At 39.0% G+C, this 24,480-nt stretch overlaps 1 protein-coding gene across 1 annotated transcript in view; it reads left to right on the top strand.

Annotated features, from left to right (window-relative positions):
* Positions 1-24,480, top strand: part of LOC124776222 (luc7-like protein 3) — a 148,204-nt gene that overhangs the window by 79,861 nt on the left and 43,863 nt on the right. The window contains exons 7-8 of the mRNA XM_047251077.1: positions 1,078-1,175; positions 21,491-21,644. Of these exons, the coding sequence (XP_047107033.1) occupies positions 1,078-1,175; positions 21,491-21,600 (208 nt within the window). The 3' untranslated portion in view covers positions 21,601-21,644. The remainder of the gene's footprint in view (positions 1-1,077; positions 1,176-21,490; positions 21,645-24,480) is intronic.

Below are 24,480 nucleotides of genomic sequence, written 5' to 3' on the forward strand. Positions count from 1 at the left end.
AAGGACATTCCGGAAAAGGCATTCCAGGATGCCTTCCAGGCATGGAAACACCGCCTCCAGAAGTGTATGGATGCAAGAGGGTGCTATTTTGAAAATTTTTGATTATTTGTACGAATATATTCAAAAAATGATTTATATGAATTTGGTCGCATTACTTATGGAATGCATCTTGTATAGTAGCTTCTCTGGAGCTCTTGGAGTGATAAATGCTAGAATATCTTGACTATCAGCCACATAGTTTTTCTGTTAAATCCTTCAATACTGAAATTTTCCTTGAGTGCCCATGTGCAGTGCCTTCTTCTTAAAAACCAGGAGCCTGTGTTGAGTGATGAGCAGCCACTATTTTGAATGAGTATTTGTCGGCAGATACCTCAGGAATGTAATAAAGCTTTTTCATTGCACCTTAACATTTTTTTTAAATCTCTGTCTTTGAATGAAGTCCTTGAAAAATAGTGAACTGTAACTGGTGCCTCCTTGTTTGCATCATTGAGAGACGTGGCCAGCTACGCCCTTTGTCAGACATACCCTAAAGTCTGCTGTATTGGTTCTCATTACTTTGGTTAATACACACATTGTCTTGCATAATTTGATACAACTTGTAAAGTTAGTTACAGGCAGAATGGAGTGTGGTCTCCAACCCAGTGCCATGCTACGAACTGCTTTTAAATAGTAATATAAATTACTCTCTGTAGATTATTAGCAAATAGAATGGAATCAACCCAGGACTAGTGCAAGCCATGTGTTTAAAATTTGTAGTGGCACGTGTACCATATATTAGATTTATAATAAAAGTGTAGACAAATAAATGATTGTGTACCACTGCATTGCTTGTCACATTATCAGTGGGTTTATATTTCTGTAGAACAAAATAAATATCTTGAAAAAGTACGATTGTGACACAGTTGATGTCAGTTTGAGTAGTTTCTACAATTATGTCCTGATTGTTTCCCTAGCTCTGTTGAAACCACAGAATATGTGCTTTCCTTAATATCTTCTTCCAGTAGAATGTTAAAATACCCGATGCATAGAAGAATGTATCATACACACATAACAATGAAATGTTAACTTTTGTTTCAGTCACTCCTCTCATCATAGTCACTCCATTGATGGATCTAACCGTGACCATGGGAGAAGCGCAAGCAGACATTCAGATCATAGAAGGGAAAAAGACAGAGGTAGAAATTAATATTTGTAAACATGTTATTTCCTATTACCTTTCTTTCTCTCTGTTAACTGTACCATAAACTACTATAAGCAATAAGCAAACAGATAATGCCCATTCTCATAATCCGATAAGGTAGGTTTCCACTTTCAAAGCCAAATTTTTTTCAAAAGAAGTGAAGAAAATATACAATAAAGAAAAAGTTTGTATTCATTTATGTTTTGCATGAGTGACTTTCTTGAGAAAATAACACCTTGTGGCACATCCACATGAGATGCTAGTATGTAAATCAGCTTCCGACCTGTCAAAATTAGATTGGTGATGTGAATTATCAACTGATTATTGTATCTGTCTGGTTCTAAAATTTAGTGTGTAGATGTGTGTGTGAAACTTATCAGCTTGTACTACCTTTGTTCTCATTAATTCGCCTGTTTTCAGTGGATATGTGCTTGCTGCTACTGTTTGAATGAATGTAGGAACTTTCACAGTGAGTCGTCAGCAGTTTATAAATTTGGCTCCAGTTATTACAGTGTACGGTCACGTTAATGTGACCACCGCATGTGTTAGACATAATGTAAAATAACCACTCGCATATGGCAAGTGGAGGGCGCTAGTGGAGAGGGTATTGAAGTGTGTCGGGAGGATGTGGAAAATAGTGCAGTAATTGTTATAATGCAGAAATGGAGTGATAAACTGTCGTCCAAAAGGGCATGATCATTGGCTTATAGGCCAAGGGTGGAAGTATTTCAAGTGGCAAAGTTTGTAAACTGTTCACATGCCACCGTGGTTAAAAATGCTGTGGATGGCAAATGGTGCTATCCTAAACCAGTGCCAAGGTAACTGTGGTGCACCAAGGGCCATAGATGACACAGGTGAACGATGGCAGCGGAGATGTGTGTGTACGAATAGACATGCAACTGTTGGGCAGTTGACCATCCAGATGAACCAAGGGGCTGCCAGTGATGTCTCCTCAATGACTGTTCCATGAACGTTGCTGCGTATGAGCCTCTGCAGCAGGGGCCTAGTTTTCACGCCCATGCCGACTGCTGTTTATTGGTGATGCAGGCTAGACTTTGTATGGCAGTATCGCAACTGGACGTGCACAGAGTGGCAACGGGTGGCCCTTTTGAAGTGAATCATGTTTTATGCTCCTTAGGACAGATGGCCTTTGGCGTGTGTGGCACTGAAACAATTGACAGAAGGGTCCAGGCTGGAGGATGGTGCAGTATGGTCTGGGTAATGTTTTTGTAGCATTCCCTGGGTGATCTCATCATTCTGGAAGACACAATAGGTCAACAGAAGTATGCATCTATCCTTGGGGACAATGTCCACCTCTAATTGCAGTTTTTGATAATACAATGTAAATGGATAGACAAAAATCTACTCACCAAGTGGTGGCAGAAGAACACGAACACAAGGTTTAACTTTCAAAGCCAGTGGCTCCTTCTTGTGACAGAAGAATTTAAGGGTAAGGAAGAGGGCTGAAGGAAAAGGGGTGCAGTTTGTTTTTCCTCAACATGATGGCATCTACCAGCACTACAGTGCAACATATCTCACAGTTTGCAACGTACATGCATGCTTCAAAGGGCAACAGGAAGAGTTTACCATACTCCCATGACTGCCAAATCACTCAGGATTTGAACCCAATCAAGAATCTTGATACTACCTCAATCAGGCTGTTCTCACTGTGGACCCTTAGCCGTGAAACCTAGCACAGCAGACCACAGCATTGGAATTGGCAGGTCTCTACATTCTTGTCATTACCTTACAGAACCTCAGTGAGCATCTTCCTGTATGTCTGCGCTGCAAGAGGTGGTTATTCAGGCTTTTGACAGGTGGTCACATTAATGTGACTGAACCATGTAATATAATTACAGTGATATGTATTTTATAATTATACAATATTATGTAGAAATAGATGGCACAAAAGTTTGATGGCATATCAGGAAGAAAATACGCTAGGTAGATACACAAAATCGTATATGCCGCAAGTTATGGATAGTTAAAAATAAATAAGAACATGTTTAGAGAAAAGTTGTACATTGTATTTAACAGCATGGTGGGAAAAAAGGTGCAAGAGCTGACTTTGGAGAATGGAGAAGTTTTTCTGGAGAAACATCCAAAGAGTACAGCTTGAGGTGTAACAACCAGGCAGTTGTGTTGCAAGACTAAGCCAAATGATGTTTTTTGTGATGTTAGCTTGTGTTATGTACTTCAAACACAATCTGTCGCCGAGAATACCTGTATGTCAGTTTACCTCGTAAGTTATTTCCAGCCGCCGTTCTTGAAGTTAATTACTTGCATGGTACTGCTATGCAGTACAATATGGCCATTCTCCTGGATGCTCAGATGTAACAATTTTTTCTATGCCTTTACGTCATTAATCTTGAGAACTCAAGCTTCTCAAATTTACTGAGATTAAAGAAATAATAGTTTCATCTTTAAATTACGACCCTCTTTACAATTTCAAATCTCTGATTTGTGCTAAGTCAGCATGTAAGGAAATGTGAAAAGTGCCCAGGTAAGTCTATTATACTTCAGCTGGTTTGAAGAACAGTTAAACAACATGCCCACCCATAACTGTACAGCTTTACACTTCTATAAGAGCTCTGCTAATACTTTACACTATGGGCAAATATTGTGTGAATACTTTTTTCATCTCCTCAATGTGAGTGTCCCTCTCCTCATCTCTCTACATAAATAAAATGGCTCAGGTCATCCCTTCCATGGATTACGTGACGTAGGTGTAGTGCAGACCATCTGTTGAATGTGCCCATCTACTCTTAACTCCCGAACACCTACCCAAAATCAGGCATAAGTTACATTTATTTACCTACATTGTCTAGTACAAGTCCCTGCACCAATTGTCGATCCTTTGCAGTTTTTACTGTACTTTGCTGCAGTCTCCTAGCATTACAACTTTCTTATACAGAACAGCATCATCCGTGAATTGCCTCGTGGGGTGTCAGTCACTGTCCACTAGATTGTTAATGTAAATTGTTAATAGTAGTGGCTGTACAACACACTCTTGTGGTACTCCCAAAATTATCTTTACATTTGTCTCTCTTATTAAATTAAGAACGACATGTTGAGTCCAATTTCAAAAGACGTCCTGTAACCAATCTCGAATTTGGTCAGGTACTTGGTAAACTAGTATTTTGTTCATTAAAGGACTGTGGAACTGTATTTGAATGCCTTTTGGAAGTCAAGAAACATGCCATCAACCTGGGTGTCATTGTCCCTGAGGCAGTGGATGTAATGGACAAACAGACCTGAGTCTCACAATATCTCTGTTCGCAGAATCGATGTTGATTTTTACAGACATTTTTTGTTCAAAAACGTTGTAATGCATGAGCGTAAAACGTCTTCCATAATCCTATGAGAGATTGATGTCAGCGATAGAAGCCCATACTTATGCACATCTGTCCAACAGTTTGTATAGAAAATGGGCATGATCTGCTCTTTTTCTCCAATTGCTAGGCACCTTTGGTTGCTCCAGTGATCTACGATGAACTACTGCTAGAAGGGGAGCAAGTTCTTTCACATAAACAATATAGAACGTCACAGGTATTTCAGCAGGTCTAGTTGTCTTTCCACTGTCAAGCATTTCTAGTTGATTTTGTATTCTGGGATCACTAATCTCTGTATGTGCAATTTCAGTATTTGTGCATTGATTGAAAGGAGAAACTGATGGTCTTCCGTGGTGAAACATCAGAAGAAGATCAAATTCACTTTTTCAGCCTACACCCTGTTATTTTCCATTTGAGTTCCAGTATGGCCACTGAGCAATGAAATAGGTGATTTTGATCCTTTTACTGACTTTGTTAGACCAAACCTTCTTAGGATTTATAGTCACTTCTTTAGGGAAAATTTTACTTTGAAATTCACCGAGTGCTTCTTGTACTGCTCTCCTCACACTCATTTTGGCATTATTCAACATCTGTTTGTCCGTCAGGCTTTGACTTCACATAATCAGAGATGAATCTGTCTTTTCTCTCGCAATAACTTTGTAACATGGCTGTTGAACCAGGGTGGATCTGTTCCATCCCCTACGACCTTGCTCAGCACATACTTGTCTATGGCATATTGTACAGTGCATCTGCTCCATATCTTCATTCAGAGGGCTGAATATATGATGATGATATCTTAGATAATCTGCATTTTGTATCCTGTCACTCTCACTAACCACCCATTTTGGAGTGCTAACCTACCATGATTTCCTAAAGTAAAGGATGAGATCTAGGGCTGCAGTTTCAGTGGGGGTGAAGAAGCAGCAACTAATAGTGGTGGATAGGAACCAATGTTTCAGCACATCCAAAATGTGGTAGGATGGCATAAGGAATGTGCAGCTTCAGAAAGTGGTTGCAAAACTATCCAAAATGGGTAAATGGTAGAGTTTAATAAACTATTCCAAAACCCAAAACAATGGTTGCTGTGTCATTTCTTAAGAGTTAACACAGTCATGCTGTTCAACCCATTCACTGTGACACTGTGCCCTGCAATATAAGCACCACAGGACAAATGTACACTCGATGTTCTTATTCACAAGACATGTACATTAGTGTTTGTCATCTTTGTTTCAGCATGTGTCCTGTTGCCTAGTAGGCACAGGGTCCACCATGGGCCCTGATTGCTTGTTCCATGCATGATGGCATCAACACATATAAGCCACAAATGGTGTCCTGTGGTATAACCGTCCATGCAGTTGGTTCCAAAGTTCATCTTTGGTGGTTGGCATTGGGTCAAAGTGCTGCACCCGTCATTTCACCATACCTCTCACCTTTTCTTTTGGCGACGAGTCTGGTGATCTGGCGGACAGGGTAAAAGGCTGACATCATGTGACACCAAGAAGGCATGTGTTCATGCAGCACGTAGTCATGCATTGTCTTGCTGGAAAGTGGTGTTTGGGTTGATGTGCGGAAAAGGTGTGGCTAAGGTTTGCAGGGTGTCATTCACGTAGGTTACATTGGTCACCGTGCCCTGGATACACACAAAGTGTGATTTGCGGTTGTATCCAATAGCAGCACCCCACACTGTACGTATCGTAAGAATGCAGTGACTGTGATGTCACTCTCCGTCTGCAGCAAACCAAAATGTGACCACCATTTTCAAATAAGCAGAACCTGGATTCGTCCAAAAACACTACCTGATGCCATTCCTGTCCCCAGTGATGTTGTTTCGTACACCATTGCCATCTTGCATATTTCTGCACATTTCTCAAAGGTAGGCGGAGAAGTGGACGACATGCACATAACCCATGCCGTAATAAACAGCAGTACTACCCCTGTTACTAACAATTTGAACCCAGACATCCTCTATGGCTTTGCTGCCAACAAAAATGTAGTTCAAACCTCAAATACAATTTGTATCTATGAAAAATTGCGTAAGAGAACATCTGTGCCAAATGCGAAGCCCACTACATCAGAACAGAAAGACATTACAACCAAACTGTTGATCAAGAAACACAATGAGGAAGGGGCAAATGTGCATGATTTTCAGTATTCTCTTACTGACAGAGCCTAGATAATTTAAAGACAGCAGTAAGAGGGAAGTTCTTTTTCATGCAGTAAGTACACATAGTTCTCGTAAACTTGGCTATTATAAATTTTTGTAGTACAGAGTAATATCACTGTAAAGTGCAGTTCAACCTTTTGTTCGTGGCATGAATATTGATGAAGTTCAAGGGAAAGTAATTATTCATTGGCACATGCATTATGTCACACTCTTATTGCAATCTGATTGCCATGCATTACTCCTGTAAATGTCATTACTTTCATCGGATCATTTCTCTGTGCAATGGTGATGGAATGTATGTGTTGCTAGAATGTTGTCTTTGCTGACCAGGTAATATGAAAGAAATTTAAGGCACTTCTTAATTAAGTTGAAATATAAATGGTAATACACTGAACTGTACTCTATGTTGACAATGTGGCTATATTCATCACTTTCATAGACATAAAGTTTGGAAAAATAGGTGGCTTACGATGTATTCACATTATTTGTGAATAACTCGGGGACACCTTTTCAACATTACATACTCCATTATGATCTGATCTGAAATATCAGAAGTTCATAAATTCGTTACTGTTAAGCAAGGTACAATAAATTTATTGGTAATACAAAGAATATTAACGAATTATTTGTGTTTTGATTTACTTACCTACTGCAGAACTGATCGTGAAGGTGTTCATTGCTGTACTGGATTATGCTTGTTCAGACAATATGGGAAATTTGTTTTTCTATGCCAAAAAGATGCTCAGACACAAAGGAAGACTTTGTTACAATGAATTTATAAAGTTAAACTTGTGATCTTTCATTGCTTACCGTTTCATGGTACCAACCAATAAATTTCTGTATTCCTTCTCTGTACCATGGAATGAAGTGCCATTGATCAGTTTGGAAATTTAAATTGCTGTATTTTCAAAAATTCAAATGTACTGAAAATGGAAAGAAATAGGATATTGTTTTTTACTGTACAATTGATACAATGAATTTGATTTTTTAAATGAGCAATATGTTGAAGAAAAATGCAAATGTGAGTGATCAATGTTAAACTGTACAGTGAGTTACTTTAATTCCCCTGATTTTTTTCAATGAAATTGAAAGCAGTCCCTTTTGAGCAACATTTTCCCTAAAGAATGGAAAAAATTGCTTAAGTGCAAAAAAGTTATTAAATTTTTAAAAGTTTGAGGGTGTCATTCATCAGGGCAATAAAAAATACTTTTGAAAAAATCAGCCTTATATAATAAAGTAATAAGTAATATGATAGTGTTTTACAAACTGTTAGGAATTCTAGAATGATTAAACACAAATCAAAACATCAATCACAGTTTCCTTGATCAGAAATATTAATTGTAAAACATAATTAGAAACTAATATCAGTCATCTTCTTAGATCTATAACTCATGAATATTAATTTCAAATGAAAAAATAACAAATTCACCCTCCTCTATAAGTTTTGTTAAAAAAGATATTGCATTGTCATGATCTGTTTCTGAAATATCCTGGGTTCTTTTAAATTTCGTTTTATTTTCAGCTGACTTGAAACACTCTACAAGTAAGGATTCTGTTTCAGTAATTTGGCAAACATATTTTCAGATATATTTGCCAAGCCTCGAAAAGAATTTCACCAACAAAAATGTCTGCAACTCGTGGTCTAGTGGTTAGAATTGCTGCCTCTGGATCATGGGGTCCCAGGTTCAATTCTCGGCCGGGTTGGGGATTTTCTCTGCCCGGGGACTGGGTGTTTGTGTTGTCATCATTATCATTTGTGATAGTGGCTACATTGGACTGCTTAAAAATAAAGAAAAAGACTGTGTAAAAATTGGGACTTTATATAGGAACTGATGACCGTGCAGTTTAGAGCCCCACAAACTAATCATCACCACCAATAAAAATCTTTCTGAAGTGCGTTCTGTCTACTCATCTTCATATTTCACCACATCTTCCTCAGGATCATTTTCATTCAGTTGTCTATCTGGATTTCCTCACTTATACACCTGTAGCTCTGGCTTGAGATGAAACTGGCTCAACCAGTGCTTGTGTTTCTATTTCTTGATGACCAGAATCTGCGGTGGCGTTCTGTTAGTCTCTCTTGTTATTACTGTGCTGATTTTGAGATTGGAATGTTTCCTCTCGCAATACAATATTCTTTCCAGGAGCTACCTCCAAACCTCTCTTCTTTCTTGCTGGTCAGTTTGAAGTGCTTCCATATCTTGAGTCTTTCAAGAAATCTGTTGAAGTATTTTTCAGTTCCCTGTTCTTTAATATGTTATCTTGTAAGGCGATTAAGAACTTTTTGATTGTGAAAAGGACAAATACCACTTTCACAAAATCTGCTCACAATATTCCGTTTAACCCTGGAAGTTATGCCTTTGTGAGAAAAATTTGGTTTTTGTTGTGCTTGATTCATTTTATTGAGAATCTGGAAATCAGAAAATCTGGAAATGTATCCTTTGGAATAGTTGACAATTTAGCATTCTTCATCTTCCAATTTGTCAGTACTTGGTGTCGGGCTGTTTTTATTGAGCGGGAGAATGCCACCTCCAGAGATTGGCATAAGTGTGTTGAATGTGGCACTAAACATACAAAATCATCATCATTTTCACCACAAAGTTATATGACATCTTCATCTAAATGAGAAGAAAGATTATCTCCAATAAGAACTTTACATCTAGGCGATCTTTTTGAATGCGGCAAAAAACTACTTCCAAGCCAATCTCTGAATGTTCAAGTATCAATCCAACCTCTGACTGTACAGTTAAATGGTGATCCTGTTTAGGGACAATGCTGATTGCGTATGATGGTAAAAGCACACCGTAATCAGACCCACAAATCATAATTGATGTGATGCTTTTAGAAAAATTCATTGGCTTTTCCAGGTATTTGTCACCTCTACGATATATCCCTGGATCATCACTCAAGTTAGACTCATTGTAAGTGAAAATAAGAGTCCGGCACATATTCTAAAGTTTTTTCGAGGTTGTTGAAATATTTCTTGAAACTATCAGGGGATACTGCGGCTCGAGCTCGTTTGATGTTAGTAGCAACCTGTTTAGAATACTTGTTTTTGTGATGCTTCAGTAGTATGACCAGTCTTCTCCAGTAAGCTTGTTTCTATAGCACTGAAACAAAAAAGGCTAGCCATCATTGCAAATGTATTGATAGTTTACATTAAAACTGCAAAATTGCTAGGTCTGAGGGTGAGATTGATCAGTGACCAAAGAAACCCCTTGCCTGTGTTCAGTGACACCCTCTGAAGAATAAAAATGAATAAAAAAAACCTTACAGTGAATGAAATATTTGAGGTTGGAATACAAAACAAGACCTCTTTCTCAAGCTAATTAAACACATACCAACATAAACTACCATATTTCTAGCACCTTTCATATCCAGTCTGGTACCCTGAAGTTATTTAAGCCTTTGAAATAGTTAAAATGTGATAGGTTTTTTATGAAAATCTCCCATATCGATCCATTTGTACATGGAGTTCTTGGTCACTGACAAAGAGTTACTTTGAGTGCTGCCAGTGCAGAAAACAAAATTCGACACGAAGTAATTCTAAGTAATTCTTCTTTTTAAAAATTGCGAAGTTTTTATGAAAGTTACGCCGTGAATCAAAGTAATGCCATTCAGCAGTATCTAACACAAAACACAATTAAATTTACAGATAAAATCTGCTAATGCACACTTTTTTGGTGTTTTGTATAATGTTGGCATTCACAACTGCCCTCAATAAATATTGAAGAAAATCTTTTTCCACCATTTTACAGTCTTTCACTGGAAGGGATAGTAACTCATCAGCTGGTCTCCTCTGTCAGCACCTGTTTTAGACAAGTTGTAGTCTAATACAATGTCTGGCTTTACCACCTCAACATATCTTCTCCAGGATTTTACACTGACATGTGAAGCAGTCATCTTATGCTGTGTTGACAACAGGTGTACATCACGTTTGTCTTTACATTTCAAGCAGAAAATGTGTCCTTCGGGACGAAATGTCATTTCTCCTTCCCTTAGTTTTTCATTTGTTAGGTCACTAGGCAAACCTATCCTGTTTCTCATCACAGTTCCAACTCCCGTTGTATTTCTTTCCCATAGTTCTTCAAGGACTGCAGCACTTCGATAAAATCTGTCCGGCCAGGTATACCACAAGTCCTTTTCCCAAGTAAGAGGGACATAGCCTAAGCAGCAGGGATTTCACAGAATTTTCAACATTTCCTCCAGCACAAATGTCAGAATTGCACATGTAACCTGTTTGAGCATCACTTAACAAAATACAGTTTTATCCCATATTTCTCTGGTTTGTCTTTCATATAAACATGGAATCCAGCTCTTCCTCAAAAAGGACATATTTCTTCACCCACAGTCAGGTTTTGTGATGGATAAAAGACTTTTCTGCACCTCTCTGTGAAAAAGTTCCAAACAGGCCTTACTTTATGCAGAGAGTCATGGTCTGGTTCTTGTTGAGGTCTTCATAGCGCATTATTGTTCACATGCAGCATCCTGAATATGGCAAAAAATCTGTCTTGTGACATTAGCTGAGAAGCAAATGATGAAGGAAGCACAGGGTCTTCAGACCAATAATCCCTAAGCTTAGTTTTCTTTAGAACACGCATATGCAAAACGATTGCAAGAAATTGATGTACTTCATGTATCCTCGCTGCTCTCCATTTCTTCCATACAGATTTTGGTTTGATTCTGTTCTGCCGCCGAAGTTCAGAAATAGTATCAGTAGCGTATATATTTGTCTCTGGCTTTCCTTTTAGAAACCTGCTGTGATCAAAAAATTGGTACAAAGTTAGTTTTGTTGATAATGTATCAACAGGAACCTGAATTCCACTCATTTCTTCAAACAGAGGTAATTCAGGGAGTGCATCAAAATGACACCATTCATTATGAAGGGCAGGCTGTTGAACTGAATGACAAACCTAACTAATAGAAACTTGTGCATTAGCTTCTTCATACTCACTACCATCAGCAGCACAGGTTTAACTCTCCAGCTCATGCGAGTCATCATCGTCTTCTGAAAAATTGCCGATGTCGTCCAAAAGGTCATCAAGTTCTGAGCCATTATTCAAGAGTTCTTCAATCTCTAAGGTTGACAAGTGAAGTCTGTTAGCCATATTCACTATTTATTTGTGTCTCTACACACGGGAAGGATGCACACAATAGCACAACGCTTATGAAAAGCCAAACAATTAGTCTTGCCACTCACAAACGTAAAACACACATTTAAATCACAAATAAATAAGTCAGAAGTGAAGGACATATGACATACATCTGTCAGATTTTATGGTTAAAACATAATGAACGTATCTAGTACGTCCATCGGCTCCAGTGTGTTAAAATATTGCAAGGTTGCGGTTACTGATGTCATTCAGTGCAGAAGGTGGTCTATAATTTTGTATTGTGTCTCTCTTTTTAAAAAAACCACTTTATTTGCCAAGATCGCTATGTTAACACAATAACTGGAGTAATAGTTTCGGCAATATGTATTGCCATCCTCAAATCTATGAAAATGAAATATCTAGAGGTTACTGGCCTACAATCAAAAAATAAATAAAAATGTAGTAGGACATACATAAATATTTTTTAATAAATGAAACATACCATAAAAAGTCAAGGCATTGCAGTGATGTGCCCTGTGAGAAGCACTGCATCAGTAATGATCAGCGATGTCATCTAAATTAATTACAACAAACATCTCCTGGTTGGAAGAATAGGTACATCTCAAGTCTTTACCTCTACCTGATGGATTGAACGGGACACACATGTATGCTATGGAATGTAGCATACTGAACACAACTGAAGGATCCATTCATAACAAACTCTGCTATTTGAACTGGCGGTAGATGAATGATGACTCACGTAAAATACATTCATAATTGAATACTCCAGTTAACAATGTAGGGAAAGATTGCTACTTACCATAAAGAAGACAAGTTAAATTGCAGACAGGCTCAAATAAGACACACCAAGTTTTCGACCACAGCCTTCATCATTAAAAAACAAACACACACACACACACACACACACACACACACACACACACACACACCATTCATGCACAGAAGCAAGCACACCTCATGCACACATGACCGCCAACTCCAGCATCTCGGGCCAGAATGCAGCTATGACGTGGGACGCAAGCAGAACTCAGCAGGGGGCGGGGAAGGGGAAGGGATAGTAGTGAACGGGCAGGGGGAGAGATCAACACTGTCTGGTAGAGTGTACAGGGACCAGAATGCCAACAGGTGGCACGTCGGGAGGTGGGGCTGGGAGATGGGGAAAAAGGAGAGGAGCAGCAAAAGACAGACAGATGCGTTGGCAAAGGGTGGCAAATAAACAGGGCGAGAGACGAGAATGAGGAGGAGTGATAGGACAGAGGGTGTGGAAACTGTTGGGTGAAGGGTGTGGGGACTGTATGTTACCGCAGGTTGAAGCCAGAATAATCACGGGAGTGGAGAATGTGTTGTAAGGATAATGCCCGTCTGCACCGTTGAGAAAAGCTGGTTGTGGAGGGAAGGATCCACATGGCTCGGGTAGTGAGCAGTCATTGAAATCAATTGTGTTATATTCCAACACGGTTGCTTTCACAGGTGACGTGCCCCTGATGGGGTAGGATACACAGGACTGGAATAGGAAGTGCTGGGTGGGTGTATTGAGCAGGTTTTTCACCTGGGTTTTCCACAGGGATATGATTCTTGTGGCAAGGGGTTGGCATTAAGAGTGGCGTAGAGATGGACTAGGAAGTTGTGGAGGTGGGTGGACAACGGAACACCACATTGGGAGGGGTGAGAAGTATCTTGGGTAGAACGTCGCTCATTTCAGGGCGTGATAATAGGTAATCAAAGCCCTGGCGAAGGATGGGGTTCAGTTGTTCCAGTCCAGGATGGTACCAGGCGATGAAGGGACACTTCTTTGTGGGTGGTTCTGGGGGGGGGATTGGGGATGTGAGGAGAAATGGCATGAGATCTGCTTGTGGAACAGGTATTGGTGACAGTGCCTGTCTGTGAAGGCCTTGGTGAGACCCTCAGCATACTGAGCAAGAGAGTTTGTCACTGCAGGTACATCATACCCGGGTGGCCAGGCTGTATAGGAGAGATTTTTTTGTGTCAAAAGGTATGACAGCTGTTAAAATGCAGATACTGTTGGTGGGTTTAATATGGACAGAGGTGCAGATGGAGCCTTCAGACAGAAGGAGGTCAACATCTAGGAAGGTGGCATGCTGGTTTGAGTAGGACCACAGGAAGCAAATGAGAGAGAAGAAGGTGTTGAAGTTGTGAAAGAAAGAAGGTGTTTCTTGGCCCTGGGTCCACTCATGAAGATTTCATCTGTGAACCTGAACCAGACTAAGGAAGGTCTCCTCTAGATGGCCCCTAGAAAGGTTGGTATAGGAGGGCGCCATGTGGGTGCCCATGGCTGTGCTGCAGATTTGTTTAAATAACTTCCCTTCAAAGGAGATACAGTTGTGAGTTAGGATAAAGTTGGTAAGGTGTATGACGAATGATTTAGTGGGTTTGGAGTCTGAAGGATGTTGGGAAAGATAGTGTTCTGGAGTGGTAAGATCATGGGTTCAAATGGTTCAAATGGCTCTGAGCACTATGCGACTTAACATCTATGGTCATCAGTCCCCTAGAACTTAGAACGACTTAAACCTAACGAACCTAAGGACAGCACACAACACCCAGTCATCACGAGGCAGAGAAAATCCCTGATCCCGCCGGGAATTGAACCCGGGCACGGGAAGCGAGAACGCTACCACACAACCACGAGCTGTGGACTAAGACCATGGGCATGAAGGATGATGGTGTATAGGGAGGTGGTGTCAACATTGACAAGTAGGGATCCAGGAGGTAAATGGGTGGGAATGGTGGAGGGTTAGTGAAGGAAATGGTTGGTGTCTTTGACATGGGGAGCTAGATTACAGGCAATTGGTTAGAAGTGGTGGTCATTGAGGGCTGGAATTCTTTCAGTGGGGGCATGATAACCAGCTGCAATGGGGTTTCCAGGATTGTTGGGTTTGTATATTTTGGGAAGCATGTAGAAGGTGGGTGTGTTGGGTATTGTAGGGGTGAGGGGGGGGGGGGGGGGGGAATGGATTCAGGGGAGATGTTCTGGGAAAGGCCTAAGGCTTTAAGCAGGGATTGGAAGTTGTGTTAGACTTCTGTGATGGAATCACTCTGACAGAGTTTATAGATGGAAGAGTCAGGTGATTGGCAGAGCCTTCTGCCACTTAGTCACTGTGATTCACAACAACAATAGTGGAACCTTTGCCTGCAGGTAGGATGATTAGATCAGGATTTGTTTTGAGGCTGTGTATGGCTCTCTTTCTTCTACTGAAAGGTTGGTGCTCTGAGGAAGGAAATTGGGGAGGGATAGTGATGCTAAGTTGGAGGTAAGGAATTCCTGGAAGGTTACCAGCAGATGGTTAGAAGGGAGTGGGGGATCACAATTGGATGGGGGTATGAACTGGAAGAGTAAGGGTTCGGTGTTGGAATTAGGATGATTTTGGTTGGGGGGATTGGTGGCAAAGAAGTGCTTCCATTGCAGGGATCAGGAGGAGGAGAGTAGGTCTTTGACAAGTCCAACATGGTTAATTTTGGGTGTAGGGCTAAAGATGGGGCCTTTGGGTAGGACTGAAACTTCTATGGAGCAGAGGGTTTTGGTGGAAAGGCTAACAAAAGTGTTAAAGGAATGTTTAGGATCTGGGTTTGGTGGAGAGTTGGTAGGGAGTTCTGGGGGATGTGGCAAGTTGAAAGGTCAGCTAGGCAAGGGTATGATTTACACTGTGGGTACGATACGCCACTCCTAATGCCAAATCGAGGTGCAAAACTTACCCAGTTCACCCACCCATCACTTCCTGTTCCAGTCCTATAATCCTACCCCTTCAGGGCCGATCCACCTGTGAAAGCACCCATGTCATTTACCAGCTCTGCCACAGTGATTGCACACCTTTTTATATTGGTATGACTACCAACCAGCTGACCACCAGAACAAACGACCATGGAAAACTACGTCCAAGAGCAGAGTAGACCACCCTGTGGCACAACATGCATCTGAATGTAACACACTTGATTTCAATGACTGCTCACTACCTGTGCCACATGGATGCTTCCCTCCACCACCTGCTTTTTCTGAATGGTGCAGATGGATGTTATCCTTATAACGCATTCTCCACACTAGTGATTACCCCGAACTCATACTATGGTAACATACAGTCCTCACACCCTCCACCCAACGGTTTCCACACCCTCTGTTCTATCATCTCCTCCCCATTCTCATCTCCCACACTGTTTATTTGCCACCTTTTGCCAATGCATCCGCCAGTCTTTCACCACTCCTCTCCTTTTTTGCTCCTTTTTCCCCATCTCCCTGCCCCATAACCTCCTGACACTGCACCTGATGGCCTTCTAGTCCCTGCACACTCCACCAGACAGCGTTTGTCTCTCCCCCCACCCATACACTACTATCCCTTCCCTTTCCCCTCCAGATTGCTGCTTGCATCCCACGTGATAGTTGCATTCTGGCCTGAGTTGCTGGAATTAGTGGTCATATGTGCATGAGGTGTGCTTGCTTGTGTGTATGAATGGTGCGTGACTCTCTTTTACTGATGAAGGCTGTGGCCGAAAGCTTTATGTAAGTATCTTTTAATTGTGTGTATCTGCAACTTAATGTGTCTTCTTTAAGGTAAATAGCAATCTGTCTTTCGCCTCATTGTTGATATTCCTACCTGAAGTTTCCATTGTTTAATACTCCAGTTATATATACCCTCCTATTCACATACTAGATATAGTTTGACTTAATACTCATACTATTTAAGTATTTACACTCATAATTGAATTTCCTACTAATAAGTAAAATGTATGTATGTTATGTGTGATGCCTGAAACAGCACAGAGTTCAGTATTAATAAACTTTCCTCCTTCAATTAGCGATAAACGATCTGCCAATTTACATAACTTGTATTCAGTATTCAGAACTAAATAGTCCATCTATATACTAATTCAAAATCATGTGCATACTGCATTAAAGTGTAAAACTATTATGATGATCAAAAATTAATAGGAATATTTGTTTTTCTTAAAGAATCTTTAATTATTGATCATCATCAACAACTTTGTCCCTTTCAAAGTAATCTCCCTCAGGTACAATACACTTGTGCCAGCACTTTTTCCAATCTTAGAAGCACCTCTGGAACTCGCTTTTCATTATCGGCTCCTTCTGGGATTTTTATTTTGTCTCGTCAGCAGTGCCAAAACTATGTCCTTCCATGGTTCTCTTCAGGCTTTGGAATAGAAAGAAATTGCAGAGAACCATGTGTGATGAATATGTTGGATAAGGCATGTGATGATTTTGTTTCTTTCCAAAAAATCATGAACAAGCATTGAGGTTTGAGCGGGAACATTATTGTGACGGAATTTCCATGATTGGTTTTGCCACAGTTCTGGTCATTTTCTTTGGGTTGCTTGACGTAAATGGCACATAACTTCCAGGCAGTATTCCTTATTGGCTGTACAGCAGTAAGACAGGAACTCACGTTGCACTATGCCATTGTGATCAAAGAAAACAGTGAGAAGAACCTTCACACATGATCAAACTTGTCGAATTTTTTTCAGTTTTGGCTCCACAGGCAGTTTCCATCAGGACGATTGGGCCTAGATTTCGACATCATAAAGGGACACCCATGTTTCATCACCTGTTATAACATTGTTAAGAAGTTCTGTATCATTGTCAGCTTCATTCAGCAATTCTTGAGCAATTTCAGAACAAACTTTGGTACTACAAGTTTCATGCTAAAACATCTGAAAAAATTGCTTGATAGGAGTCAAGAATATGTCAACATCACCAGCAAATTCTCTGATGGTGATTCAGCAATTTTCCAAAATCATTTTCAGTACTACTTCCACATAATCATCAGTAATTGATGTGCCAGGCCATCCATGATGGTCATCATCTTCTCGACATTTCTTGTGTACAGACTAGATTTTGGTCTTTACACCATTATTGAATACAAAGATCGTAGACCATTAACTTATTTTGTTGTATACTGTGACATATTATTTCACGCCATTATATAGTACAAAGTTCTTAGGCCATCCACAACATTTTGCTGCGCACTGTATAAGATGACAAATGTGCAGTTCAGCACATTTGATTGAAATGATATAAATGATACAAAATTAACTTCTCATAGGAATGCAGCTTATCATCGTGCAGGCACATCATATTTGAGGAAGTCAGCCCAAAGCAGGCAGACACACTCTTGTCTTACTCATAGATTTGCCAATAGCCACAGTCAACATTTTGAATGCGATGCTGCACTTTATTCCATTTTTCAACCAAACTTTAATGCAAATTCTTCAATTCATCTTATTCAAAAGTAAAAGTCACGAAGCACTCAAAAACACATGTAGTAATTTTTCCGACTTTCATCAAAAACTAAATACTGAAAACAGCTGAAATGCAAACATATGTCAGGAAAATGTGAACCAACAAGATAAAAAAAATTGCAAAATTTATTTCTAAAGCCCACAGAATAAAAACATTCCCATTACTCATTGATACCACTTTGTACTTGAGTATCTCCACTTGTAATTCTACTTTCTTCACCGCCAGTGCATATCAGGCCAAAATCACCGTTTAGAAACTTGTTACAGTTTAAAGCTTCATTTAAATGTTGACATGTGGCGAAATCACAACTCAGTCCCCCAGTTACACTTTCACTACAGCATAAGTATTTTTCATATATGGGTTTAAAATAATCATAGACTTTAGTCAGCTCACTAGGACACAAAAATTCTCTTTTAAATGCTGTTTCAAATTGACACAGAGTTTGAAACGTACACCGGTATTTAGCACTCTAGTCTATAGATTCCTGTTGTAAATTTGTAAGAATAAAAATAGATTGAGTCATATCTGCCCAACTTTTTGCTAACTCTTCCTTACATTGTTCCAAAAGTGCAAATGAATGTACAGAACCATCTGGTTTGAACTTTTGAAATTTCTTGCTGGTGTACTGAAATATCACCCAAAGAATTGGTGATTGTGTTAGTAAAATCAACATTCTGTTGTACTGCTGGTTCGTTTCGTTCTGTTAGGTGCTTCTCCAAACTAGTCACCGTATATTGGGCACTCTTAACTACTACATCGAAAACTCTACTTTGTTATAATCTCTCTACATACCCACCCATATCTGGGATTTGATTATATAAAATTTTGGTTTAATTAAGTATCTCTTGAAATCATTCGTTCACTTCATTGCCTATTGGGTTACTCTATTTGTTTAGTTTGGCAGGCAGCTTCTTAGGCAAAATCTAATATTAAAAGTTTCTACATTAGAAGGTTTATCATTTGCAGAGTCTGCTTGCATAGCTACTTCCTCTCCTTGTGTCTTTACATCGGAGATGCCTTTTTTTAACACCTCTTTTTGGGTTCTAAGTGTGGTAATAACATCAGTTAACTCTTGCTTTGTGGTTTAATGTCTATTTACCAGTTCTTCTAACTGGTCTAGCTTCCTAAGTTTTTTTAATATCTCTGCTAACAAATTTTCCGTATTACATGTAGCCTTAGTCATAAGGTAACAATACTGCATACACTTAAGGCCATGATATCCTGTTATTTTGTTTTGAAACAAACAGGAAGAGGCAATTGTTCATTTATCTACAACACTCTGAGCAAATCACTCATTATGTACCTATTTATTGTTGTAGACCCAGTTAATATGGTCAGCTAATCTTGCTTACATCTAGTGTAGTGATAAATTACACTTACTTTTGTTTTACAACATGATGGAATTACTTCTTCATAAATATTGCAATCACATTGGACTTTGGTTTTTACTTTGTGTACTTGTGTTGCTTGGGACAACAGTGTATATTTTTCTCTTATTTTCTTCAATTTCTCTTTTTGTAAAATCCCAAATAATCTCTTTTTCACACCTCCAATTTGCATCCTGCACCAGGGAGCTAAACGAGGTGTAAACAACCAGGCAGTCCTGTTGCTGAAGTAAGCCAAATGAGATGTTTTGTGGTGTTACCTTGTGTTATGTACTTCAAGCATGATCTGTCACCCATATTGTGTGTATGATAGTTTACGTCGTAAGTAATTTCTGGTCGCAGTTCTTAAAGCTAATTACTTGCTTGGTCCTGCTTTGCAGTACCACATGACATTTCTCTTGAACTACTTCACTGTGATGCGATTTATTGGTGCTAGAAGAGAGCTGTATCTGTCCGAGCTACTAAATGACATACACAGCTTAGTGATAATTTTTCTGTATTTTACACCCATTGATTTTTCTACACAGCTTTAATTACAGTGATGGTTGAGCACCTCTCATAGCTCATGACATGCTGTTTAAAACAGATGTGTGTCGTACTATGACATGAGCAATCAAAAATAAGCGACAGTTTTTAAAATGACATTTGTTTCTGCTTGTTTACGTTGTTGAGCCCATTTCTCTCTTCCTTGACCATCAAGGCATTACCAAGCCACAGTGCCCAAGGAGCAAGTGTTGTGCCACGGCAGGTGTAAAGGTTTATTTGCTGTAATGCCTTGCCAATGTTCAGAGCAGACATGACGTACATTTACACAGACATAGAAACAAGAGTGTGCAGAATGGGATATTTTACGCTTGCCTACTACCTAAACCACCTGTTTTTTCAGCTCTCACAAAAATCTTTCATTTGTGTAAGAGAGTAAGAGTGGAACATGTTATTCTGAAGAATCTGATGTTACACTACAAAATCAAAGTGTTTCACATTACCATCACACTGTGAATTGGAAAAGGAGAAAAGCAGCCTGTAGATTAAGAAGCATGTATTGCCTGAAAGTGTGGTGGTTTCTGCTCTTGGATTCTTACCAAAGTTAGGGTCCTTTTGCTGCATTTCATTCCACAAAGTTCCCATCCCTTTACTGTATTTAGAAAATATTGAAACTAGTTGTTACAGTTTAAATACATATCGTTAATTGTGTGACTGGGCAGAATGTACTGAGTATTTTGTTATAAACACAAGTGTGAACCATTAAAGTATCCATAAATAAATGATCTATACCTATAAGACAGAGACACAGCAAGCACCCTTAATATCTAAATACAAGCACAAAATGGACAGCAGATAGCACTTCACAGACACAATTTGTTTCAGTGGTACGTAAACACAAATGGCAACTTACCATTCAAGTCAGTGTACAGGAGTAATAGACATAGTGTGGTGCAGTAGTCATACTTGTCACAAGTAGTCAGTATGGACAAGAAAGTCACTCATGTAAATCATGCTTTAGACTGGAAAAAAAAGATTAAATGAAGTGTCATTTTAACAGCCATGAATCATGTTCTAGAGAAATGGCTCAATAATTAGCAGTTGTGAAAGAACACAGAATTAAAGCACAAGTTCAGCAGGAAGACTGGAATAACACAAACAAGCATTATTATTGTTAAGTTACCATCTTGATGAAATGAGAGTGAATTGTAGTTATGCAATGATTTGGAAAGTTAAGTCACGAAGGCACATGAATCGGTCATTCAGAGTTGTATTTTGGTAAGCAACCAAATATTTGTATAGTTACTTCGTGACCATAGCCCCAAGTGACAGCAAATTGTATAGTTTCTTGTTCAGTTCTTCCTTCCTATTACATCTGTATCATTTGAAAAAACTGATTTATAGTTTTAATGTAGTCAATACAAAGTGTTGCTGACCATCCCTTTCTGTGGTACTAGATGTCATTAACATAAAGATTATACAATAATATGAACTTGACGTTGTAATCTTCATCTCTATCTTAATAGTATAGTGGATATATATATATATAGATACATATTTTTTGTAGGAGTAAATGGAGATTCAAGTAGACGTGGATCATCACCTCATCGTAGCTCCAGTCATTACAGGCACAGTTCACGGAGTGCAGGAGGAAGCGGATCGCATGGGAATGTTTAGCAAGTGCCCAACATTTGAATCAGTGAGTGAGATTCTCCAAACAGGTATGTGCTCAGTTTCATTGAGATTACTGCTGAGGAAAATCAAATGCTACTTACCAATTTGCCTTTCAGAAAAATCAGCTATGAGGTAAGTGAGACATGTTGGCCTTCCTTAACCCCACTACCAGATTTGTCTGTCACAGGAGGCCCTGTTACAAATGGAAAAATTCCCTATTCCAGCTTTGTTTGGTTATATGTTCTTATCCTCATTGTATTAGAAAAATAATTGTGTTAGTGGTATAAAAATATTTATGCAGTGGTCTCGCAGCATGTTAGTAAATGTAAAGAAATTTTAATATGAAGTCATTCATGAATTTATTCTAATTGGAACTTTTTTCATCCACACATTTTAATAACTTTATTATTGGAACTTTGTATGTGGCTGCTTGATCTGTGTCTGATTAATAGGTGTTTGTAATTTCATGCTGTATGTAGGCGGTAGTAACACAAACTTAAATTTTTTGTGTTTCAGTAACAAGGAATGCCTGTAATTTTCCAATATATTCTTGATACTTCTGAATAGTTTAACATATTGTACCCCATAGGGGGAAAAAAAAAACCAAACTGTTTCATCCATCAAAGTCGGTGCGAAAGTTCCTTAACAAACCAACGTGTGTAGCTAGTATGTTGAAAGGCATTCAATTTTGAGAATAAGTGTATGAACCCTGATCCATTCTTAGACTTCTTGATATATCTGTGTTGCTGTCTTTGTTTCTTCAAGGCACAGTTTTTCAAATATTGTATATTTCGTTTTGCTAACCAGTACCTAAACAATGCAATAATTTCCTCTTCAACAGATTTGTGTTAGAATAAAAACACTTTGAACACGCTACAGTGAAACCTCTACATAACGTTTTTCAAGGGACCACAAATTCTGAATACTGTATAGAGGAAAACACTATAAAGAGGAAGGCTTCCAAATAATAATTATAGGGCATTACTGGAGATAGGGATACCACTAATCAGCTTTGACAAATTGTGCCCTAGAAGACATTTTAAATTTTCACAATACCGTAATATGATATTCATTGCAAATGATCAATGTATCAAATGATTAGTTTTTTGTAATTAAACCATGAGGCCCGGTAGGTGGATGGGTGAAAATAAATGGATCAGTTTGTACTGTGAAAAGTTATAACCGATTCTTAAGATATGAAATCATTGTCCAAAGCTGACAGGTGGTATCCTGTTCTTCAGTTGACCCAATTATAGAATATGAGCCAAATTTTGTTTATGATATACTGCACATATTACGTAAAAACACAATAAGTGGTACAGATTAAAAAAGAATTAGTCACAAAAAAATTACTTTAATAATTAAATTATGAAATGGAACTTAAATTTGCACAGAACTCTAGAAACCTATGCAATCTGAAACTCACATACCTATGATTTTTTAAAATATTCAAGCAAGCATATTTGTTTTCTATTTCTCCTTGACTGTATGGCAATCATTTATTGCTTGTTCTGTCCTCAAGTCTATGGGCCATCATATATCTCCTGAATGTTTCAAAGGCTTCAGCTGCCTTAGTATATGAGGGCACAGGGTCATCTTCCTTGTCACTGTCACTTCCACTACCACTATTATTCTCCAAACTTCTCTCTGCAGTCAGCTCCTCAATACTTTGTACTCCTGTGGTTGCCAAGTTGTCATCCACAGCCACAAAGTCCTCAAAAGTGACAGAATCACTGCCTATTAATTCCTGAAACTCTTGAAAATCACTTGCAACATCTTCCGCAGGAGCTGCCATCTCATTTTCATAGAATCCACTTTTGTGAAACAGTTTTTAATAGTTTCAGCACTGACTTCCCTCCACAAGTACATAATTAAATTTATTGCCTGTAAAATATTCAGCTTCAGTTGTGAGCTCTGCTGGCTTCCTGGTTTTCTTTGGTCCATCAAATTCAAGGCCTTTTTGTACAAGGGCTATCCTATATTTAACCTTAAGGGCATGTATTATTTCCAAGTCCAAAGGTTGCAGGTGGCTGGTGCAGTTGGGTGACAGGAAAATTACTTTCACATTTCTCAGAAAGGATAAGTCTGGTGGACGTGCTGCACATCTATCCACAAACAGCAGCACTTTTCTTGCAGCAGTCCCCATTTTGGCGTCAAATTCTCTGAGAAAACGTAAAAATATCTCACTCGTCATCCATGGTTTGGCATTGTTTGTATATTTGCACGGAAACATGGAAATGTTTTTGAAGCACCTTGGAGTTTTTGGCGTTCCGATAACCAAAGGTTTCAGTTTTTCACTGCATCGGTGTTTGTACACAACAAAACGGTAAGACATTTCTTGCTCTTCTTACCGCCTTGGCAATTTTCCCCATGAAAAGTAAATGTCTTATCAGTTTGTAGCCATGTATCAGATTAGGGAGAGTCTGCATACACTGAGTTACAGTTGGTTCGTCCACACTTTTACTTTCTCCACATTCCGCTTTGTATACAACACCATGATGCTGTCAAAATTTATCAATCCATCCATTGGACGCCTTAAAATTTTCCATTCCTAACTGCAGTGATATTTGAAGCACCTTCTCCTTCATATTAGTTCAGTTTATAGGAATGTTTGCAATGCGTGCTTTCTGAAACCAAGTTAATAAAACTTCCTCCATTTCTTCATAAGTCGATGGTTTCACACGCATGCATTTCCAATTTCCACAATTCTCAAACCCTTCCATTATCGACGATCTGTTTTTCATAGTAGTGTTGAGGGGGCCAGTTCAAATTGCTTCGCTAGCTTCATGTGACTCACACCAGAAGATGCCTCCACTTTTTTAATAACAGAAAACTTCTCTTGCAGAGAAATGTTCTTCCACTTTTCACTCATATCCACCGATG

This window comes from Schistocerca piceifrons, chromosome 2, assembly GCF_021461385.2.
Source record: "Schistocerca piceifrons isolate TAMUIC-IGC-003096 chromosome 2, iqSchPice1.1, whole genome shotgun sequence".
NCBI lineage: Eukaryota > Metazoa > Arthropoda > Insecta > Orthoptera > Acrididae > Schistocerca > Schistocerca piceifrons.